The sequence below is a fragment of the Lactuca sativa genome, chromosome 1 (assembly GCF_002870075.4).
Source record: "Lactuca sativa cultivar Salinas chromosome 1, Lsat_Salinas_v11, whole genome shotgun sequence".
Lineage (NCBI taxonomy): Eukaryota > Viridiplantae > Streptophyta > Magnoliopsida > Asterales > Asteraceae > Lactuca > Lactuca sativa.
In genome coordinates, this window is record NC_056623.2 from 231,345,171 (window position 1) to 231,366,249 (window position 21,079).

General features: G+C 36.0%; 1 protein-coding gene across 1 annotated transcript; it reads right to left on the reverse strand.

Moving 5' to 3' along the window:
* Positions 1-16,325: 16,325 nt before the first annotated feature.
* LOC111916153 (F-box/LRR-repeat protein At4g14096) lies at positions 16,326-20,018 on the reverse strand. The gene is made up of 3 exons (XM_023911789.3): positions 18,877-20,018; positions 18,656-18,799; positions 16,326-16,621 (listed from the first exon to the last, which is right to left on the reverse strand). Exons 1-3 carry the CDS (start codon positions 19,798-19,800, stop codon positions 16,400-16,402), a joined length of 1,290 nt encoding a protein of 429 aa, XP_023767557.1. The 5' UTR covers positions 19,801-20,018; the 3' UTR covers positions 16,326-16,399.
* Between the last annotated feature and the right edge of the window lie 1,061 nt (positions 20,019-21,079).

The window sequence follows — 21,079 nt, forward strand, 5'->3', positions numbered from 1 at the left end:
CTTGAAATTGCTTAGACACACATGTGAGCTATCTAAGAAAGGGTGTATAAATCTAAATTTCAGAAGTCCAGCAGATTTCTGGAAATATGTCAGAGCTAGTGGGAGCATAAGTGTTATGATGATAATCATCATGTTAGTGGGAGCATGATTATTACGTTTAGTGTTGCAAGTTGGCAATGTTAATTATAGAAAACAAAGTTTCAATTCGTGAAGTTGCAGGGGTTGAATAGTTGTTTTGCTATAATTAAGGGAGAGGAAATTATACTTCATTTCAATTCTAGAAGCCTAGATTGAGATTTTAATCATCTTTAGTCAAGGACATATATATGAATTTTATGTTTGAATGGTTTGACTTAAGGAAATTCTATATATATTGCGTTTTCAAAATTCGATTATGATTACAGCATCCCTCTTCATAGTTAAATTTTGAAAACATGGCAAATAAAAAATATTGTAGCAAAAGACTGGTCTAGTATCATGTCTTTATGTCAAACATCATGAATCTTGTCCCATATGCTTCGGATATAGGATCGATTGCATGTGCTATAATATTCATATTTTCTAAATTTTCCAAATGCTTAAGGCATTGAGAAGGGAAAAGTCTAGAACTGGATATGACTAAAGTGATTAAGAAATTGTCGAGGACAAATCTGAGGTTCGCCAAAGATTGGTTGCTCAGGGAAAGTTGGAAGTATGATGTAAGTTGTCGGAAAGGACCATATTGACATGTTCTAAAAAGAAGTAACTCTTGTTCGGAAGTGATAGTCAAAATGGGACTATGGAAATGTCTCCAAAGGTGGAAGTTATTCAATCTATGTAAGATTAGAAAACCTTAATGCAGGAAGGATGTTCAAAGCAATGTACTTTGAATATGAGACTTCCGTTCCATAGAAGTTGACCTTCTTTGGAATACTCTGTAATGACTGGTGACAAGGTTTTGGTGACTTTGTGAATAATCATTACAAGAGGAACATTGCATAAAAGTTTAAAATCTAACAGATTTTTTGGTAAATGATAGGAATCGGGGATTCTCACATTTACAATAAGGATTTGGGATTGTGAAATGAGTATCAATGGAATCATGTTCAATTGATCTACATCACAATGTAAGGATCATAGACAAACATAGCGTGCATACTTGGAGTATGGCATAACTATTGTTTAGAAAAAAAAAACAAAGTGTACATGCTAGGAGCATGGGATGACTGTTGTTTTTATTCAAGTCTTAAGTTGATTGTTTGAAACATTATACAATGAATAATGTGTAATCAATATGGTGATAAATAAAAGGTGGTTCTATTTATATTCAAAAGGGTTCTGAGACCATATTGGATTCGATTATTATTGTGTTTCACTTTGCATGTTTTGACTTTCAAAATAGCTAGGTTATTCTTTCTGAATGACTAAGTTATTTAAACACTCCACAGTCGTTCATATGTTGGAAGTAGGTATGAATCAAGATTGTCATGAATCGAGTTTGTAGATGGCTAAATGGGTTTAGTCATAGCAATGGTTGCTACAACATTCATGAGTGCTCATAAGTTATGAGTATTGGATTAAACCCACGCTCACTTGTATCACTTCATGGAATTTATCTCGAGTGATCGTGAGACGGTAATATCATATAAATCTTCAAACCTAGAGATATGAGTTGTTACCTATGAGTTGGTTGTGCATTGATTGCACGTAAATGCATCAGTAACTTGATGTTATAAAACGTGCCTTTGTGTACAATTCAACAAGTAGTAGAACAAGCATATGAGTCGAAGTTTATCTGTTCCTTCTAGAAATAGAAGCGATATCTGGGCCCCTCGATGATTTTGTTGTGACCTATGTACCGGCCGGTCAGAACTAAATTGATGTGTTCGATTAAGTTCTTTGTCAAACAAATCGGAAATCGGGAAACAAACTGCTGGACAATAAGTACGACGTTGTTCCATGTATTTGTCCGGCTGATATCATGAGAACAGAGGATTATATGATCACTTATCTAAAATGGCGCTTCATAGTTCAACAGAGTTTTCTTCATAGTTCAACAGAGTTTTCGAGAGCTACGATTGCTGGTTGGTTCCTGAAGTAACATACGCAAATATAGTTATTAGACTTATCCAAGTGGGAGTCTGTTGGATAAGGTGTCTAAGTCCATAACTTATTTGGTATATACTTGACCCGACCCGGCATGGTCCATTTGGGTTGCATTTCATCCAAACTATTTATGGATAATTTTATGAGAGTTATACACATATGTTTATTTAAGTTATAATATATTAATATGAAGTCATGTTATTTAATTAGTCTTAGTCTTAAATTAATTATGAATTAATTTAGAGATTAAAAGGAAGACTAATTAGATTATGGGCTATTGGTTTTATATGGTGTGGGCTAACACTCATTTGTTAATGGGCTAGGCTTATATGGAAGTCCATGGATGATCCATGGAGCTTTTAACCCATGGATCCTTGGAAAGGAAAAGACATGGGTTATTAGGGTTTCACCCTAATCATGTACACTATATAAGCATGCTTATGTTGCATGAAATGACCACTAGTGTGACTAGTGTGACTAGTGTTACTAGAGTATGGTTGTTAGTGTGTGACCGATTTTATAAGTGTGTATACACTCTCTCAAAGTTTTCCAAGAGTTTGTGGTGATTTGTGATTCCATTTGAGGCATTCACACTATTGGTGCTTGGCCCTCAAACTCCTTAGGAATTGAACTCATCATCAAAAGGTATGTAATCTCATCTAATTCTTTTATGTTTAAAAGTACCCCATGCCATGTTAGATAGGTTATGAACCTTGGAAAAATTATTATTTTGCATGTATTTAGACAAACATAGATCCAAGGTTTATTAGGGTTGCATGCACACTTAGGAAGTGTTAGATTGCTCAAAACCCAACATCTCCTTGGAAAGGAATGATTCGCTTTAGGAACCGAGAAAGTAAACCCACGATACATCGGACTGTTCGAGATTCTTGCTCAGATTGGTCCAAAGACTTATAGGTTGCAGCTGACTGTAGATCTCAGCAACGTACACCCTGTGTTCAGCGTATCGAATCTGAAAAAGTGCATATCAGGCAAAACTCTTATCATTCCTTTAGAAAGAGGTCGAATAAAAAAGAATATCCTGTTCGTCGAAGAACCAGTCGATGTATTGGATAAGGAAGTAAAGCGTACAAAACAATGCCGCATTTCGATTGTGAAGGTTCGATGGAGCACCAAGTGTGGATTGGAATTCACATATGAACGCGAAGACTAGATGAAACAGAAGTGCCCTCGCCTCTTCTCTCATTCATGATCCTATCTCTCAAAAGAATTTCGGGACGAAATTCCCTCTAACGGGGGGATGATGTCACAACTGGAATTTTGCTAGGAAATTCTATTCCCATGTAAGCATCATCCATTGTAAAAGCCTATACTCTATTCTCGTTCAAATACATCTTATATGTTCAACTAAGGGTTGGAAACCTTAGAAATCCCGGTTCAAGATTATTATGGACTAGGATTCTCTTATTGAGTCTAACGAACCAATAAACTTTCAACTTGACTACTTTGGGCCTAAAATGATCCATCTTATTTCTAATGGGCCTTATTGGGCCATAACAACTCCAATTAACCTTAATGGACCATAAATCCATTCTATTTGTACTAATTGGGCCGTGAACCATCCTAAATGTCTAATGGGCTGAAAACTTATTTAGTGGGCCTCATATTTTCGAGAAAAAAATCAAGAAAAGGCCCAAATTAATAAAATCCTTTCCTAAATCCAAATTCTTGGCCCAAGTTTAAAAAAAAAGAGTTTAATCCACATAATATAAGGCCTTGACACCTCACTTTTTCTTGGTGGTAATCTAGGCAAAAGGACTCTCATGTAACAAGGTAAGGCATCCTTAACCATCATGCATTAACCTTGATACTCTCTCTTCCTATTTCTTTAACCATGGCCAAAAATATCAACATACACACACAATTACACTTCCAAACTCTCTCAATACCATCTCAAAAACTCTTCCTTCACCCATCCAAAATTTGGAGATTTTGGGTGCTCTCAAAAGGATCTTCATCTAAATCATCATCTTTGGTAAGTAATTACTTGGATCTATGTTTTAACTTCAAGATTCCATCAAAACCTCTCCTTAACCCACATCATCTCATGATCTATGCTCTTGAACTTCATAGACTTCAAAGACCTTCTCAAGGTGTTGCTAGGAAACAAAAAATCTCTTCATCTCTTCTTCAAAACCGAAATATCAAAGCAAAGGTGAGTTCATACCCCCTATTTTCGATTTTTACTTGTTTTTGGGGGAGAATACAAGTTGATTTGTGTATATCAATGTGTATATGCATGACTATGTGTGTTTTCCATGAATTATTTGGTGATTATGTGTTGATTACTTCATTAATCTAAAAATATGTTAAGAACTTGAACTTTATCACTTGGATCTTCATAAGAACTTTGAGAAAAGTATGTTTTATCACATATATTACATATAAACTAGTAGATCTGGGATTTATACACTTCAAATAGCAAAAATGAGTGTTGTGTTCTAAGATCTATAATTTAAACTCATAAAACAGCCCTTGATAGAAAAGTTTTGGTCCAATCTCATATTGTTTTGAACCTCTTAATGGAAATATTTTTCAAAACTTTTTTACATGGATAGAGTTCAGATTTATACCTTTAAAGTTACTACTCTCACGCTTTCATACGATTTTTCTACAATTTTTGGCGAATTTTACAAAACTGCTTATCAAATTTGAAATAATTTCGGACCAACCTGTGAAGATGAGCAATTTCACACTTGTTAGAAGCCATTAAAAATTATGATAAAAATTGTGAACAAAGTAGACAAAATTTCCAAATTTCCAGAATTTATGGATCCAAATTTAGACTTACGATGATTTGTCTATAAATTTTCCAACAACTAGGTCGGGAAAGCCCAAAACCAGAAAAATGTGTATTTTCACAAAAATCAAGCCAAAAATGATATTTTTGACAAAAATGGGTTTAAAATGTTATTTTTACCACAAACTAGTCATCAAAACAAGTTTTGAACAAAATGGAGACTAAAGTGTTATTCTTAAAAAAATTGGGCCTTAATTGTAAATTTTTGGCTTATTGGGTCAAGAACGTCATTTTACAAAAAGTGGGCTTTTATGCTATTTTAGTGAATATTTGAGCCAAAACCAACGATAAACTAACAATCGGATTAATTTGATCATTTTCTAGGTTATCGGGCCTTAGTAGCCCATTTTTATGTGTGATAGGTCATATATACTATTTATATGTTTATTGGGCCTCATTGACCCATTAACATGTGCGACAAACCTTGGATACTATTTGCGTGCTATTTGGGCCTATAAATATCTTACATGTGAAATGGGCCTTAGTTGTCTTTTCATACACACACACACACACACACACACACACACATATATATATATATATATATATATATATATATATATATATATATATATATATATATATATATGTCGGGCCCATGTTATATAATCTCATTGGGCCTTGAAATGATTTCATGTTTAGCGTTGTCTTAGTGGTTCACTTACATGGATCATTGGGCCTAGAATGAGTTTATACTTTTTTTCTTCGCATAAATTCAATTAAGGATCTAGTGAGTTTTTGTCGGTTGGCACCTATTAAGTGTACAATCGTAGCCTATAGTTATAACCAGAGTCTCTTGAAGTGAGAGCGGGGATTTGTGTATAGATCTATACGAGGATGACACCCCACACCTGAGTTGTTCGCTACAGTTAGACTAGGCCAGTCTAGGGTTACAAAAACCTTATTCTATTCCGGCAGCATCCCAAAGACGCAAAGACAGGTGAAATTGTCATTAATTAGTATGGTTATGACGACTCGCTTAGAGGAATTAACGTTATGAAGTTTACGGAAGACTATTCTCTTTTCTCTTGGATTACTCGGAAACATACTCTAACTAGTACTCAACCTCGGGGGTTGGTATGGCAACTTTCTCTTTTACAGACAACATCGGGTTGTCTGGGAATATTCTCTTTACATGCTCTTGACATTCTCTCTACATTCTCTTTACCCTTTTAGTCAAATAAACAATAACATACATGCATTAATACAAGATCTGACACAAACATACTAAACAGTTTTCAGAAAATATTGGATTTTCTGGTGGTATTCAAAATTATACAAATCATTTTCACAAACATGCTTATGAATTCACCAACATTTTATGTTGACCTTTTTCAAAATAACTTGTATTCTCAGGAAACCGTTGAAGCAGGATGAACGAAATAAACTAATGGACATTGTGTGATATTTTGTTTCATCATACTCTTACTATTTTGGCATGTAATATTCAAATACAATACTCGATGTAAACAATGAATGTTGTTATATTAAATGTGTGATGATGATGATGTTATGTTTCAATTATATTCACTGTAATGATATTTCAAGATGAAGTCACGTGCAAGCCCCCAGACGTTTCCGTCGTCTGGTTCGGAGGTGTGACAAATTGGTGGAGATTGACCACGGGATCTTATTCTGAGGCGCGGCGGGCTGTGGTTTCATGGGATCAGTTTTGATAAATGTTCAGTACTCCTTATGTTCCGTAGCTTGAGAGAGAGAGAGAGAGAGAGAGAGAGAGAGCGGTTGGCTCAGGAGTTCTTGGAACTGAAGTAGGGTTCAGAGTCAGTGACCGAGATCACCCGGATGTTCACTGAGAGGGCGATGTTTTTCCCGGAGTTGTCTTCGGAGCAGGCTCAGATGTCTCGATATCTGAATATGCTCAAGAGGGACATCTGGAAGATTGTATCCACTCAGAGGTGTAGTACCTTGTTGGAGTTGCAGGAGGCCGCTAGGCGGCACAAGTTAGAGATTGAGCTCCAGTTGAGAGAGCAAAGGTAGGCCTCGGTGCAGTCGCAGCCTGCACCGAAGCGGATAAGGCCCGCTGATTATCGACAGGGAGGTCAGAGGAGTTGCACTTGCAGGAAGTGCGGCAAGGTGCACGAGGGTAGTTGTCGTTCTTCTTCGAGGTGCCACAAGTGTGGCAAGGAGGGCCACATAGCTAGGGATTGCAGGCAGCAGGCTCCAGCTGTCGGAGTTCGGCTTTGTTATCATTGTGATCAGGTGGGCCATATGAAGGCCCAGTGTCCTCTACTAGCTGCCAGGTCAGTGCAGGCCCCAGCGCCAACCACTTTGAGACTTACTGACGGGAGTCAAGGTCGGGCGGAGCCTCCAAGGGCTCCAGGCGTGCTTATCAGCTTGTGTCCGAGGAGATTAGATCTGAGCCAGAGGTGTCAGTCGATATGTTCTTCTGCTTTATCTCGTTTATGTTATGATTATGAGATGTTGTTTCTTGCATGAGATAATAAAGTGTTGCATGTTTTAGAGAAGAGTTAGTATCGAGGGTTTATATCCAATGTGGGATTCGTGAGAGGAGAAAGTTATGGTTCGAGAATTCAGGAACTTAGGTTCCTTGAAGTTCGGCGTATTAGTGGGTTCAATTGAACAGCGTGTTAGCTTCGCCGCCAGTGGATGGTGGTTAGTGCCCTAAGTGGGGGAGAATTGAAAATTCTCGGAGGAGCCGCTGGTTGTAGAAGGTTGCCTGGCGCGGCTTGAACGTCGGTCATTGGGACGGTGCGATGAGGCGGTTCGGTTATATTAAGGGCTTGCATGTGTCGAGGAAATGCGATAGGCTATGTATGGATTGTTGGTTATATGATCAGTCTCTGAGTATGTATGCATGTTATGAGATAGCGGTGGGCACCGCTAAGGGGTGATGTATAGCGTGGATCTGTCGTTGGGACAATGTTGGATGATGCGTAAGCATGTTTTCAGTCTCCTTGGAAGAGGAGGGGGATAGTGGCTCCAGATTGGAGGTTTGGACAGAGGAAAGTGAGATAGCAGGTTAACAGACTCGGTAGAAGTCTGGACCGGTAGTGAGGACTGTGTAAAGATATTGCAGTCGTAGGTCAAGGACCTAGAGATCGTGATAGGGAGGTATGAGTGGGTTACACTCAGGTGTGGCAAACCGGAGGGTTCGAATGTGACGCAAGGACAAGGTCCTTGGTTCCGAGTATGGTTATGGGTTTGAGTTATGTATGTGGAGGTATTCCAATCTGGGGTATTCCATCATGAGGATGACCGGACCCTATGATTGATTGGACCTTATGTGTTTGGTATTCCAACCCGAGGGTTGATTGGGCCAAACATGTGTAGGGATACGAGGGTATTCCATCCTAGGGATGAGCAGACCTGTCGTTGGCATGCCTGGTATTCCAGCCCGAGGCTGATTGGGCCAGGTGTGAGTGTTGGTTTTGGTAAGAGTATCGATGTATGTTCGTTTGGGTATGAGTTAAGAGAGACCAAGTGTGGCCGACAACAGAGTATGACTCGTGGTCCTGTTTTTAGGTTGGGAATTCCGGTTCCCACGGTTGAGTAGTCTCTTTTTATAGCAATGGGAAGAGGTCAGGGGATGGTTAGTTTGGATGGCCTGTCTGGGAGACAGATCCAATCTAACTTTCCAAGTTCAGGGCTTGTTGGAGAGGTAGGTATTTGAGACTGCAAGAGAAGGAGTAGGTATCTCTTCGAGATGGAATTCTAGTGGGCTAGCCTTCCTTGGTGGTCGTCACGCTTTAGGGGCGTAAGTGTGCCTTTCGGGATTTTGGGTAGCCAGAGTTGGCAATTGGAGATTTCGAGGGCGAAATCATATTTAAGTGGGGAAGAATTGTAACGCCCCGTTCTAAGAGTAATTATTCCTGGATCCCCGAGACCAAGAGTAAGGGCGTTTTGGTCTTTTATGGGCAATGGGTTTTATTCGGGAAGGTTTCAAGTCGGGGAGTGTTGCTAGAAGCGTTGGGCTTCTCGCCACCTTTTCGTGGATATAAAGTCCGTCGGAAACGGACTTAGAATAAAGGAGTTATGACACTTTGAAGATAATGTCAATAATGGTCCCTTAACGGAAAAAGTTGTCAAAGAAAGGCCATGCATACTTTGGGACACACGTGGGTACGCCCAACGTAGGCTAGGTTACGCCCAGCGTAATGGAGTAAATGAAACGCGGAGTTCCTAGACATACGCCCGACGTACTGGATTTACACCCAACATACATCCAGTGTCCAGAAACCCTAATTTTAGGTCCAACAACTATATAAGGAACATCATGGTTCCAACCCTAGCCTCCATATCTGCCCTCTTACCCTCAGAAACCCTAAGTAGCCGTTCTTCTTCCATTGTTGTGGATATTTGACCTTGGGGAGCTTGGTTTGGCAAAGGAGAGCTAAGGAGAAGAAAGAAGAAGTTGTCAAGGAAGGAGTTGGGTGGCTAGAGCTCGTAGATCTGGGAAGGCATCATCTTCTGGAGCCCTCTTGAGGTATAAAGTCTCTTGCTTGACATCTATTTTGTGTAGATCTAGGTGTTATGAAGTTTTGACACCATTTCTTGTCCCAAAAACCCCCCAAAGTGATGCATGATGCGAGTTGGTTGAGATTAGCTGTCCTTTCAGACCTTAGGAGAGGTCTTGAGTGAGAAAAATAAGGTCCCAATGGCTTTGATTGTCTCATGTGTGATGTAGGTGGGTCTTAATGGATTAAGACCTTGAGTTAAGAGCTTTATGGACGTCCCAAGTAATAAAGTTTGAGACTTTATGAATCCTAGGCATGTTTGGTCGAAGGATCTGAAGTTTGGGCTTAAGAGCTTAAGCCATTAAGAACTTATGTGGAATTTTAGTTCAGCGAGATTACGCCCCGCGTAAGCTGATAGACGCCCAACGTAGTGGGTCAGCGTCCCGTTTCCAATCCGCGAGATTCGAAGTACACCCAGCGTACTCCCTCTGTTGGGTTTTAAATTTTGGGCCTTGAGTAATTGGGCTGTTTATGGGCTAGCTGGGCTTGGGCCGTGACTGAACATTATGGATGGAGTAAATTGGACCCATTAATTATTATGTACCTTGGATCTAGGCCCATTTGGTGAGGTGGGCCCAATTTAGTAAATTGGGCCAATATTGGGCTTTGCAAGAGGATTTGGTTTTGGGTCTTGGCCCAATAAGAGGTTAATGGACTTAATGAGTGTTGTGGGCCCTTGGCCTAGAAATTCAGGATGGTTTCTAATGTGATGGTTTTCATATGATAGTTGGGATTTCCGGTGAGTCAGCGGTCAGAGATTTGCAGGATTTCGGCAGTTGCAAGGTGATTTTTCCTCACTGTACTCAAGGGTATAAGGCACCAAGGTCGGCCCTTTGAATTGTTATTTAGAGCTTGTTATGTTATGTGATGATATGCTTGCTAGTATCCTGGTAGATAGGATAGTGATATGAGGATATGCCTTGTTAGCTTAGTATCCTAGAGAAATGGATAGTTGTGTGATTGCTAGTTCTGCTGGATTAGCTCCCTGGTAGTTGGGTAGTGATTATTTATAGACCTGTAGTTGGTCTTGCTTTATATATGTTGGTAGGAGGTTACCTGCGGGTTATGTATGTTGAGTAGTAGCAGAGGGTATTCCATCCCGGTAGGATGATAGGGCCCTAGTATGTTGGTTCTGTAGAGTGTTATGTGGTTGCATGTTATGTGTGCATGTTGGCTAGTGTAAATTGGCATTCCAACCAGATGGTTGTGGGCCAGGAGTATTCCATCCAGGTAGGATGATTGGACTCACATTAGTTTGGCATTCCAACCCAATGGTTGAGGGGCCTGGGGTATTCCATCCCGAGGGATGATTGGACCCTTAGTAGTAGTAGTTAATGTATGTATAGGAAGTGGGGCATTCCAACCCAATGGTTGTGGGCCAGGAGTATTCCATCCCGGTAGGATGATTCGGACCAGCTATGTCAGACCATTGTTTCGGAGCCATGTTCCGGACCCGCTATTTTGGAGCTAGGTTCCGGACCAGCTATTTCGGAGCCACATTTCGGAATTGATATTTCAGACCATAATTTCGGAACAATAACTGTCATAAATTCCTGACATACGTGTAGTCATTTCCCAATAGTAAAAGTATTAGATTCCTGACAGTATGTGTAGTCATTCCAAATAGTAAATGTCATAGATTCCTGATAGTATTTCGGACCCTTATTCCGAAACCTTGTTCCGGATCCGAAGCCACTTTCCGGAATGGCTATTTCAGACACTTGTTTTTCGACCTTAAAATACACCTAGCATGAATCCTCAACGTTCAAATAAAATTTAAACAAGTTCATTTCATGATGGTGTTTGGCATTGTGAATAAGAAGGTTGTTATGTTTGTTCAGATAATAACCCGTTTCCGGAATGCCTAGATTTCTCATTACCGGATAAAATGCCTGATAAGCTTTTCCAAGCTATGAAGGTTGTTGAAGAAGCAAACGAAAGGTACTCTGAAAGAAATCGCACACTAAATCAACGTGTAGACGATTTAGCGGAACAAGTAAATGAAAAAGGAAAATGGGTTGCAAAAGCGATGAAAGAAGTGAAACAAGCTAAGAAGTGGATTGAAAATGCAAATAAGGAGATCAATAAGTTGCGTGGAGAATGGGACCGTCTAACGGATGTTGTTAGAATTAAAGGATATTTTATTGACCAGGAACAAAATATGTATCCCTTACAATTTCCTAATTTGTGGAAACCAATCTAAGTATTTAATAGGTTAAGTAACGCTTTTTGCAATAATGTTAATGAAAAAGGATAATTGTCATTTTAGATAATCATACTGTTCATTTTACAAAATTTAGTTTGAAAAGGCATTACAATATCCATATTTAAAATTAGATTAAATTTGTGGTCGATAACTGGGAACTTGCATCCGATAGAAAACTAGCCATGTCTACATGATTTTCAAACAATTCCATGTAGGTCTTAGTTAGTTCGAAACCATTATCAGTCAATTCGACTCGATCTTCTATTGTTAGAGTTGGCCTACGTGTTTCTTCGATGATGTCCATTTTGTTCACAAATTGTTGTATATCTTCAGACATAGTAATAAGGAGCATTTGCATGTTATACATTGTTACTTTTCTCCGGTCCTCAGCTGGTGAATGCGGTAATGAGATTTCCAGTATTACCATTCATTGTTTAGCACGTTGATAATCACAAATTATTTCTAATGCAGCCATATCAACAAGACGTCGTTGCTCGTCTTCAAGACGTGGTATAACATAATCTATAGGCAACTCATCCTGATTGTTTGATTCACTAGATGTTGGAGACTGAAAATAGAATATACCTAAATTATATTAATATACTATTTAAAAACCAATGTGCATAAAAGTATTTAATAATAAAAAAACATATCCATAACAAAAAACAAAAAAAAAACATAATTACAACTAGTCTATCATAACATGTTTGTTTGTATTTGCTCCGGTGTCATCTTTCGGAGTCTTATCTGCTTTCAATTTAAGCTTTTAACACCCTTTCTAATTTCTTTCTTAATTTAATTTTATATGTGTCTTTGTTGGTTTATTTTTTTTATCTTATTTTAAAACTTAGCATCGTCGTTTTCTATCTGTAAAATAAAATAAAAATAAAAGTAAAAATTCCAAGAACATTTTAAAATATTACTGTAAAAATAAATTAGAATTATAAATTATTGTTTTTCGATTTTACATTTATCGGGTGCAATTATGACAGCTCCTGTAAACGGAATACAACTTCGTTGTAAAACCCACTTTTTTTTAGCAACATCCATGCTAACTCATCTTTGGACTAACATGAGTTATTAAACAATACTTAGAAAAAATTGTATATTATAAGTATTCCGGATCATCATTCCGGAATAGATCATCAGGTTCCGGACAAAGTTCATCATGTTTCAGACCTACATTCCCTTTTTGGAACCCTACAATACCTAATTTTAGGCTAAAACAACCGATCAGAAACATATTACAAAGTACTTACATAACATTCATGCACATACAACGACAAAAAAATAAAAAAAATAAAGGATATTCCAGAGTTTTTTCGGAGTTGTTCCTCCTGTTCCGGACCATTTCGGAATACATAATTTGTTTTAGAAAATCAAATGCAAAGTAAGTTAAGTGTACAACTTACATGGTTTGACGAATCTTAAAATTTGGTCCAAAATGCGGGTAGATGGTGCTTCAGATCTGCTATTTCTGGAACGCGTATTCTGGATTTTTTGTGTGTGTGACCTATATATATATATATATATATATATATATATATATATATATATATATATATATATATATATATATACCATTGGGCTTGGGCCAGTTTTCGGGTCTGAAATGACCCATTCCAGACCAAAGGGTTATTTTTCAAAAAAATAATAATAATACTAAACTTTGTTATATTGTAAAAAAAAACCAAAAAACCAAAAAAGTTGTTAGATTACTCAATTTCCCAAAAATATATGTACAAAATTAAGCTTAATTGAAATAGATTTATTCACTACAACTATTGATATGGTTTTAATTGGGTCCAAATAGGCACTAGATAAAAAAACAAATTTGACATGATTGATATTACCTTTTAACTATTTGACTCCGTCCAAAGAGCTGATTCCTCCATAAGGATTGGAGATTCGGTCCTCTCTTCAACTGAAGGACCGGGACAAAAGTGCATCACAAACCCACAATTCTCATTTTTCCTTATATTCCTCCATCGTCCCACCTACGTCCCAACACATTTTTTCTCCCCCAATTTCCCTCCCCCAAAGAATCGACATCTTTAAGTTTCCAATTATTTAATCATAATATTTAGAGCTCTAAACAAAAACATGATGTAGATACTAAGGCTACGTAAAAAATGTTTGACTAAGTTTGTGCTCCATATCCACTCAATAAATCTTACTTAATTAGTCAAGGATATGCCTCCACACATCCACTCTAAGCATCTTACTTCCAACCGGCAACCTAAGGTACACAAAAGGTAATTTTTTGGGCAATAATTCACTATGGAGGCCAAGTCTGAAACTTCATGGAAAGTAACACTCACAGTCAATAAGAGCATCCATATTAGGAGAGCTTTCTAGTTGAGTTTTTTTTTTTCATGAAAATGCTCATTATGAAGAAGGTCATTGTATCTCTCTTAATAAGAGATTTTTTCATTTTTACTTTTAATTATTTGTTTGTATATGTTGTGCTAGAAAACGAGGGCAATCATTTGCTTGGAATCTACTGAAATTCATCAATCACTATCAAATTGAAGTATTTCGATGATACAAATCGAAAGTTTAATAAAATTCAGTGATTTTCGAATAAAGTGAATGGTGAAATATTATGTTCTTGTATATACCAGAAATATGGCCAATAATGGATTAGTAACCTTTATGTATGAAAAGTGCGTAAATTGTAAATTATCACTAAAATCGGGTTCAACATTAGGGTCAAAAACTGGATCAATTTTCTTAAATTCGGATTCCCATGCATCTTCTACAAAGCAATTTTAACCCAAATAAAAAAAAATCAATCTGCCCCTTGGACCCCGCTATCAGGGGCGTTGCCCTCGGACCTCCGTCGGTTCAGGGCTTCGCCCAATGTTCTAAAAAGCTCGTCATGGCTCCGTCATGGCGCGTCATGGCTCCAAGGCTTGTACCTGCCGCCAAGCTATACCAAAACGCCAGTTTAACTCATATATGTGTATAAAATGGAATACTAGTTGAAAATACATATAAAAATATTAATTATACACAAAATTGTCACCTTAAGTCATGCCTTACAAACGACGTGGCTCGCCATGTCAAACCTCAAGCTTAGGGGCCATGTCAAACTGAGATTACGGCAAAATTGTCACCTTAAGCTTGAAGGGTCTTGAACAAACTCAAACAAGTATGCACTTCGCACCATCTTTACGTGTTGTATGTTTATCAAGATTGTATTTGGTTAACAAATTAATCTATTACACTTAACTAACATTGCTTATATAAATTACCACATGTTGTCTACTTATAATCGGTTAAAAATCTATGGGTCACACGCAATAAATGAAAACGTTTTGATTGAAACTTGTTAATTAACTTATTCAAAAATCTTTAAATTGAAAAAACTCTCATAATATTTTTCCTGTTATCCAAAAGCTTTTTGGTATGAAAAAAACTCCTATCGTGGATGCTCTAAATTACTTTTATGCAAGTTTATCTTAGGCCGCGACACAAGATAAAAACATTTCAAAATTCTAAATATGCTACTCGTATTTTATTACAATCATTCTCCATGAAAAATAAAATCATCATAAAAAAATATTAAATTTCTAAACGTCATTTCCTATAGGAATTCCCTGAAAAATGAATTGGCTAAGACTTCTTTGATAGCAATATAAAGACCCTTCTTCGTATCTTTGCCGTAATCTTAGTTTCATTTGAAATTTAAAAGCATGACCCCTTTTTATTAAATTTGAGGCCATGTATGAATTCAAGCACGCCAAAATCCATCTCCTACATTTAAATTTGAGGTTACACAACAGTTTTTATCCATACACAACTAAAGATATCATCCACATACTTCCAACTTACCGAATAAGACATTTAAAAAAAATAATCACTAGTTGCTTTTTTATATTTATAACTGATAGATACTATACTTATCATGATACCGAACATATATATTAATTTTCAACTTAAAATATTATTAATCAAAATCTACGGTTGATAATATCAGACCATAAAATCACTTAAATCGTAAAAGTTAAAGTCGAAACATTTAGCTTAATTTTTTCTCAAATTGAAAAATACTACCCAAATATCCAAGCACTCCAAAACTCATCCCTTGCATTTAACACCAAAATTAAAGATATCATCCAAAACTTACCGAATCATAAAAAAGATCATTAATTGTTTTTTTTATATTATAGCCGATAGGTACTATATCTATCAGGATACTAACATCTATATTAGTTTTCAACTTAAATATTATTCATCAAAATCTACAATGGAAGATATCATACCAAGAAAATCACCATATTGTATTTCATTTATAACTTAAAACATAAAAAGCTAAAGTCAATATGTCATTTTAATTTCTTGTTCTCGTACTACTGAAATAAAAACTCACAAAAAAAATGAACGACTTAAAAACTAGGAAACAAGAAGTTAATGTCAGAAATAAAGGGACGGAAGTGCAACGAGACATCCTAATTGAATACAAAATATTTCCATGAATAATAAATATGTCTTTTATGTTTACAAATACATTGTTTTGCAATACCAAACTACTCAAATCACTTTTTCTTTAGAAAGTCACATTGTTCATAACATAAGACATAATATTATTTTGCTAGATAATACAAAACATCAAACTAGTATTTTTCTACATGATATATGACATTTTGCCAAAAATGATGTCTTCTCACGATCTTTCTATAGTTCTATACACAAAAAAAAAAAAGACAATTAATAGTTCCAAACCAAATCATCAATCAAAACCTTCCAAAATTTATACATTTTTTTGTTACATTACTTGAACGACATTCATTGTAGGATACCATCCTTAATATAAACACGAGTATTAACTGTGAATTTGTCTAAAGCTTTTGCATTATCCAAAAGATATTTCAACATTTCTTCTTCTTCAACTTTCCCAAGCCTTTGGATTTCAATCTCTTTTATGCGTAATGTTAAGCATGATGGCACATGATCCGGCTCAGCCAACTCAAGTTCTTCTATCATGTCAAAATCTTCCATTGGTTTCTCCTGTTTTTTTTTATTTTTTTTTTAAAAAGATAAATTTAAATACCACAAGAAAAAAATATCTGAAATCACATCTGACATTAAAATTATATATAAACATACATACGAATTAATAAAGATTACAAATGCTATTCTTGAACAAAAAATAACATGAACATTAAATCATAATAGTTAAACAAACACCAAAGTAACGACAAATCAAAAAATCTATAGGTACAATCTATAAAAAGAAATCCTAAAACTTATAATTTTCTTTTAATTGATTCCCTTTTTAAAAGGAAGAGCAGCCACTACACTATCTACATTGATACTTTCATTTTCACTAGAAGCATGGTTTTATTTTTATACAAGTGTCAAAATTTTATTCACACATGTTAAATAGAGTGTCAAATATCTAAAATAATGATAAAATAAGGAAATCTTTTAGATTTACAAGCAGGAGTGGACCTACAAATTTAACAAAGTGTAGGCAAAAATAACACTCACAAAAAATGAATGTGAATATACATACAGATTAATCAAATTTGCAAACCATATTCTATTGAAGAAAAATAACACTAATATTAAATAACAATTTATTTTCGAGGGGTAGGAGCCCACACTGTATTACACGAATAATCTCATTTATACTAGGGATGAAAGTGGGTCCAAACCCGGAGGAACCGGACCTAGAAAACCTAGAACCGGTTAACTGGATTTTGTGGACCAGAAACCGGACCGGTATATAGGAACCAGTTCCGGGTACGGTAGCTGGTAAAATGGGTTTAGAACCGAAAAAACCGGAATCTTTTGGTAATTACTTAATGGGTTGAACTTTGAAAATTTCTATATTGATATCTCGACTTCGGGGGACTGTAAGTCATTGAATATGAAACCAAAATTAACAAAATTATAGTCTAAAATCATTTACAAACTCTAAACTACACTCTGGAAAAAACTGCATGCCAATCCGACTTCAAACAAATGAGATATGCATCTTTTAAAATTTTCACAGAATACAAAGTACAAAAACAAATAGCTAAAAAGTTGAAAATTTTCAGCTTTGATATCCCAACTTCGGAGGACTATAAGTCATTGAATATTAAACCAAAAATGACAAAATTACAGTCTAAACTCATCTACAAAGTCTAAAATACAAGTTGGCAAAAACTTCATGGCAATCCGACTTCAAACAATAAGATATGCATGTTTTAAATTTTTCACAGAAACCGGTTTCGGTCCCTAAAAGTGGTTCTGGTTCCTAACACAAGTTTCGGTTCTTAAACCCGGTGTACCCAGACCCAACGGACCCAAACCCATATTACCTGAAACCCGGATAAACCCATTCTTTAGACCAGAAACCCAGACCAGTTCTACATATTTCGGTTCTAACAGTTCCGGTTTTAAATTTCATCCCTAATTTACACTAGACTCATTATTTAAGGAAAGTGCCAAAATCTTATGCACCTAAATCAGTATTATTAACATGGCGACATGTTAACTAGACATGTAGTTCAATATAAGTGTGCAACTATCAGTCAAATGTTTGTTTGACTATTAGTCAAATGTCAAAAATACCCTTAATGATGAAAACCAAGAATCTTTAGAATCTATTGTCAAATAGCAAGCACCATCAAATGATCATAAAACAGAGGAATTTTATGAAGTTTAACCAGTTACACTAATGATTTATCATATAAGGACAAATTGCAAGAATAATTTTTCAAGGGCAACCCATAATAGAAAACTACTTATTTCTTTACATAAAATATCAGCTTACTTATAGTTTTTACCCATAACAACAACATATTTATTTACATGTTTTTACCAATAATAGCAATATGTAACAAATAAAGTAAATTGCCATTTGCCCATATTGGTAGCAAGATGCAAGTATGTTCCTATTATTGTTAAAAACTATCACGAATAAAAAAAAAAACAAAGTAAATTGTTATTATCGGTAAAGAAAATAATAAATTTTCTATTATGGGTACAAAAAAAAAGTACATTGCACATATTAGTTTTACTATATGCTTTCATAATGTATTGAGTATTTACCTTTATTATCAAAGAAAGAACCTTCAAATTTGGGCAACTTTCAAGCCAAAATAACAGCAAGATCCAACTTGTAGTATGCACAGATAGTTCTAATTTCATCAAAGATGGCAACACAGGTAGATTCCACTTTTGTGAAAAAATTACCTTCACAAAACATTAAAAAAAAAAAAAAAGATTAATTTATCAAAAGATATATAATATATGTAAAGAGAATCACTAACCTTTGAAGTGCGTGCAGAAACCGATATAAACTTAGCATTAACCAAATTGTGTAAAAGCTCATTAACTCGGCTAAGTCGTGTGGGACCCACCTCATCTAAAAACTCAAGAAACTCTTCATCATAGTCTCCAACATCGAGATTAACTTCACTAATTGCAGGTTTGTTTTTCACCAAATAGGATGCAAGAAACCCATCTTGAAGACGAAGATACTCTAAATGAGGTGCGTCAATGACCACCATTGCATCACAATCATCGTAATTATCAACCAATAACTCCAATTCCAAACTTTTTAAAGCAGTTCCACTTATATTGAAGTAAATTTCTCCAGTGCAATCTGTTAAATCCCCAACGAGAGACAATTTCTCAAGAACAGATAGACAAGGAAACAGTTTTGTAATCAAATCTTCACCCGATTCATAAAGCGAAACCCTAACATCGAACACTGTAAGGCTTGGAAAACAACCAGAAAAGGCGGGCATCTTTAGACCATTATCGCTTCTGATCTTGAGCAATTGTAAAGATTGACTATTTGAAATTTTTAAGCAGTCGTCATCCAACGGGAAATTTAGAAAAATTCCCAAATCAATTTCGATAATATTTCTAGAGATAACATTATGAATAAACCCATTAATCCTGGACATACTCTGACCACAAGAATCATTTATATGAAGACGAAACTTAACAACAGTTTGCGATTTATTAAGAGACAAAACCCTTTCAACGAAGTCGAAAAAAAGGACTGAATTCGACTCTCTTTTTAACGGGTTTAGATAAAGAGAATTGTCCAAATCTATAATTGGAAGAAAAGCCCATAAATTTACCCATCTTGAAGAAAGAATTGAAGTCGCAACAGCATGTTTGGTTGGGAGGAACGATAGGATGTGACAGAGGACGTCGTTAGGTAAGCAGCTGATTCTGTCCATGGGAGCTGTTTGGATCAAATTCAGAGAGTTAACATATGGGTTTTGCTGGTTTTGTTAAGAAGATTGAGTGAAGTAGACAGTGCTTGATTTGATTTTGGGATCGTGGATGAACCCTAGAATTTAGGGAAGAGCAGAGAATATTTCTGTTTCTTTATTGTCAATTTGCCCTGTTGTTCGCGGGAGACTATAAGTTGACTTTTGGTATTGCATTGGATCCGTCGACATACCTTATCTGTTTATCTGCTGTAATTGTATTATTCTTTTATCGTACCATTTTGGTTTTGTTTTTGATGTTAAAGTAATTTTTTTATAAATTCACATAAAATTATGAGATTGGTTGGTTTGCTAAAACTTGCAAGTTGAGCACTACTATTAAAGCTATTAAAGTTGGTTATTTACGTATATAAAAGAATGGTTATATATATTTTTTAATTTAATTTAGAGTAAATTATAGTCTTGGTCCTTGTGGTTTGTATGAAATAACAATTTTGGTCAATACTTTTAGAAAAATAACACTATTGGTTCCTATAGAGGGTTGTGTTAACACCCATGGTCCTCCCCTCTAACAATCCTAATGGAGGGGTTATTAAACAATTAAAAAAAACAAAAATACCCTCGTACCATTGCTTCCACCACCATTCAGCCACCACCACCAATCGCCAATCGCCATCAGCACCACCATTATCACTATCATCAACATCACGAATCACCACCACCCTTACAACCATCATGTCACTGCTAGTGACAAAAACAAAAATCCATAAACAAAAACCACTTGCATATCGTGAGAAATAGTTTTGAGCATTAAAGAGCAATAATGGGAAAAAACCATCAAGTAGCAAACCCAACTCATATTTCACTGATGGAAAGTAGCATAGTGCTTTTAGAAATTGAACATGACTTATATCATGTAAATAAAATCAAGAGATCATAACTTATAAAAGAAAGTATCATAGTGATTTCATAAATTGTAACATCTCAATTTTCAGGTATTTTGCATTTTGACCCTTGGTATGAGAATTATTTGCAATTGGTCCTAATGACATTTTTGTAAATTTTGGGAGTTGCTTGTGTACGATGGGCGTACCCAAGTGTACGTTGGGCGTATGTGGCCTGGACCCAAAATCTTAATATTTAGGGTTTGTGCACTATTTAAACACCTTTATAGCCTCATTAACCTTTCTTTCATCAGCCTCCAGCCCCATTTCGAACCCTAGCTAACCCTAATCTCTTGAGTGAAGCAATCTTCACCTTGAGTGTGTATTTTAGTGTTCTTAAA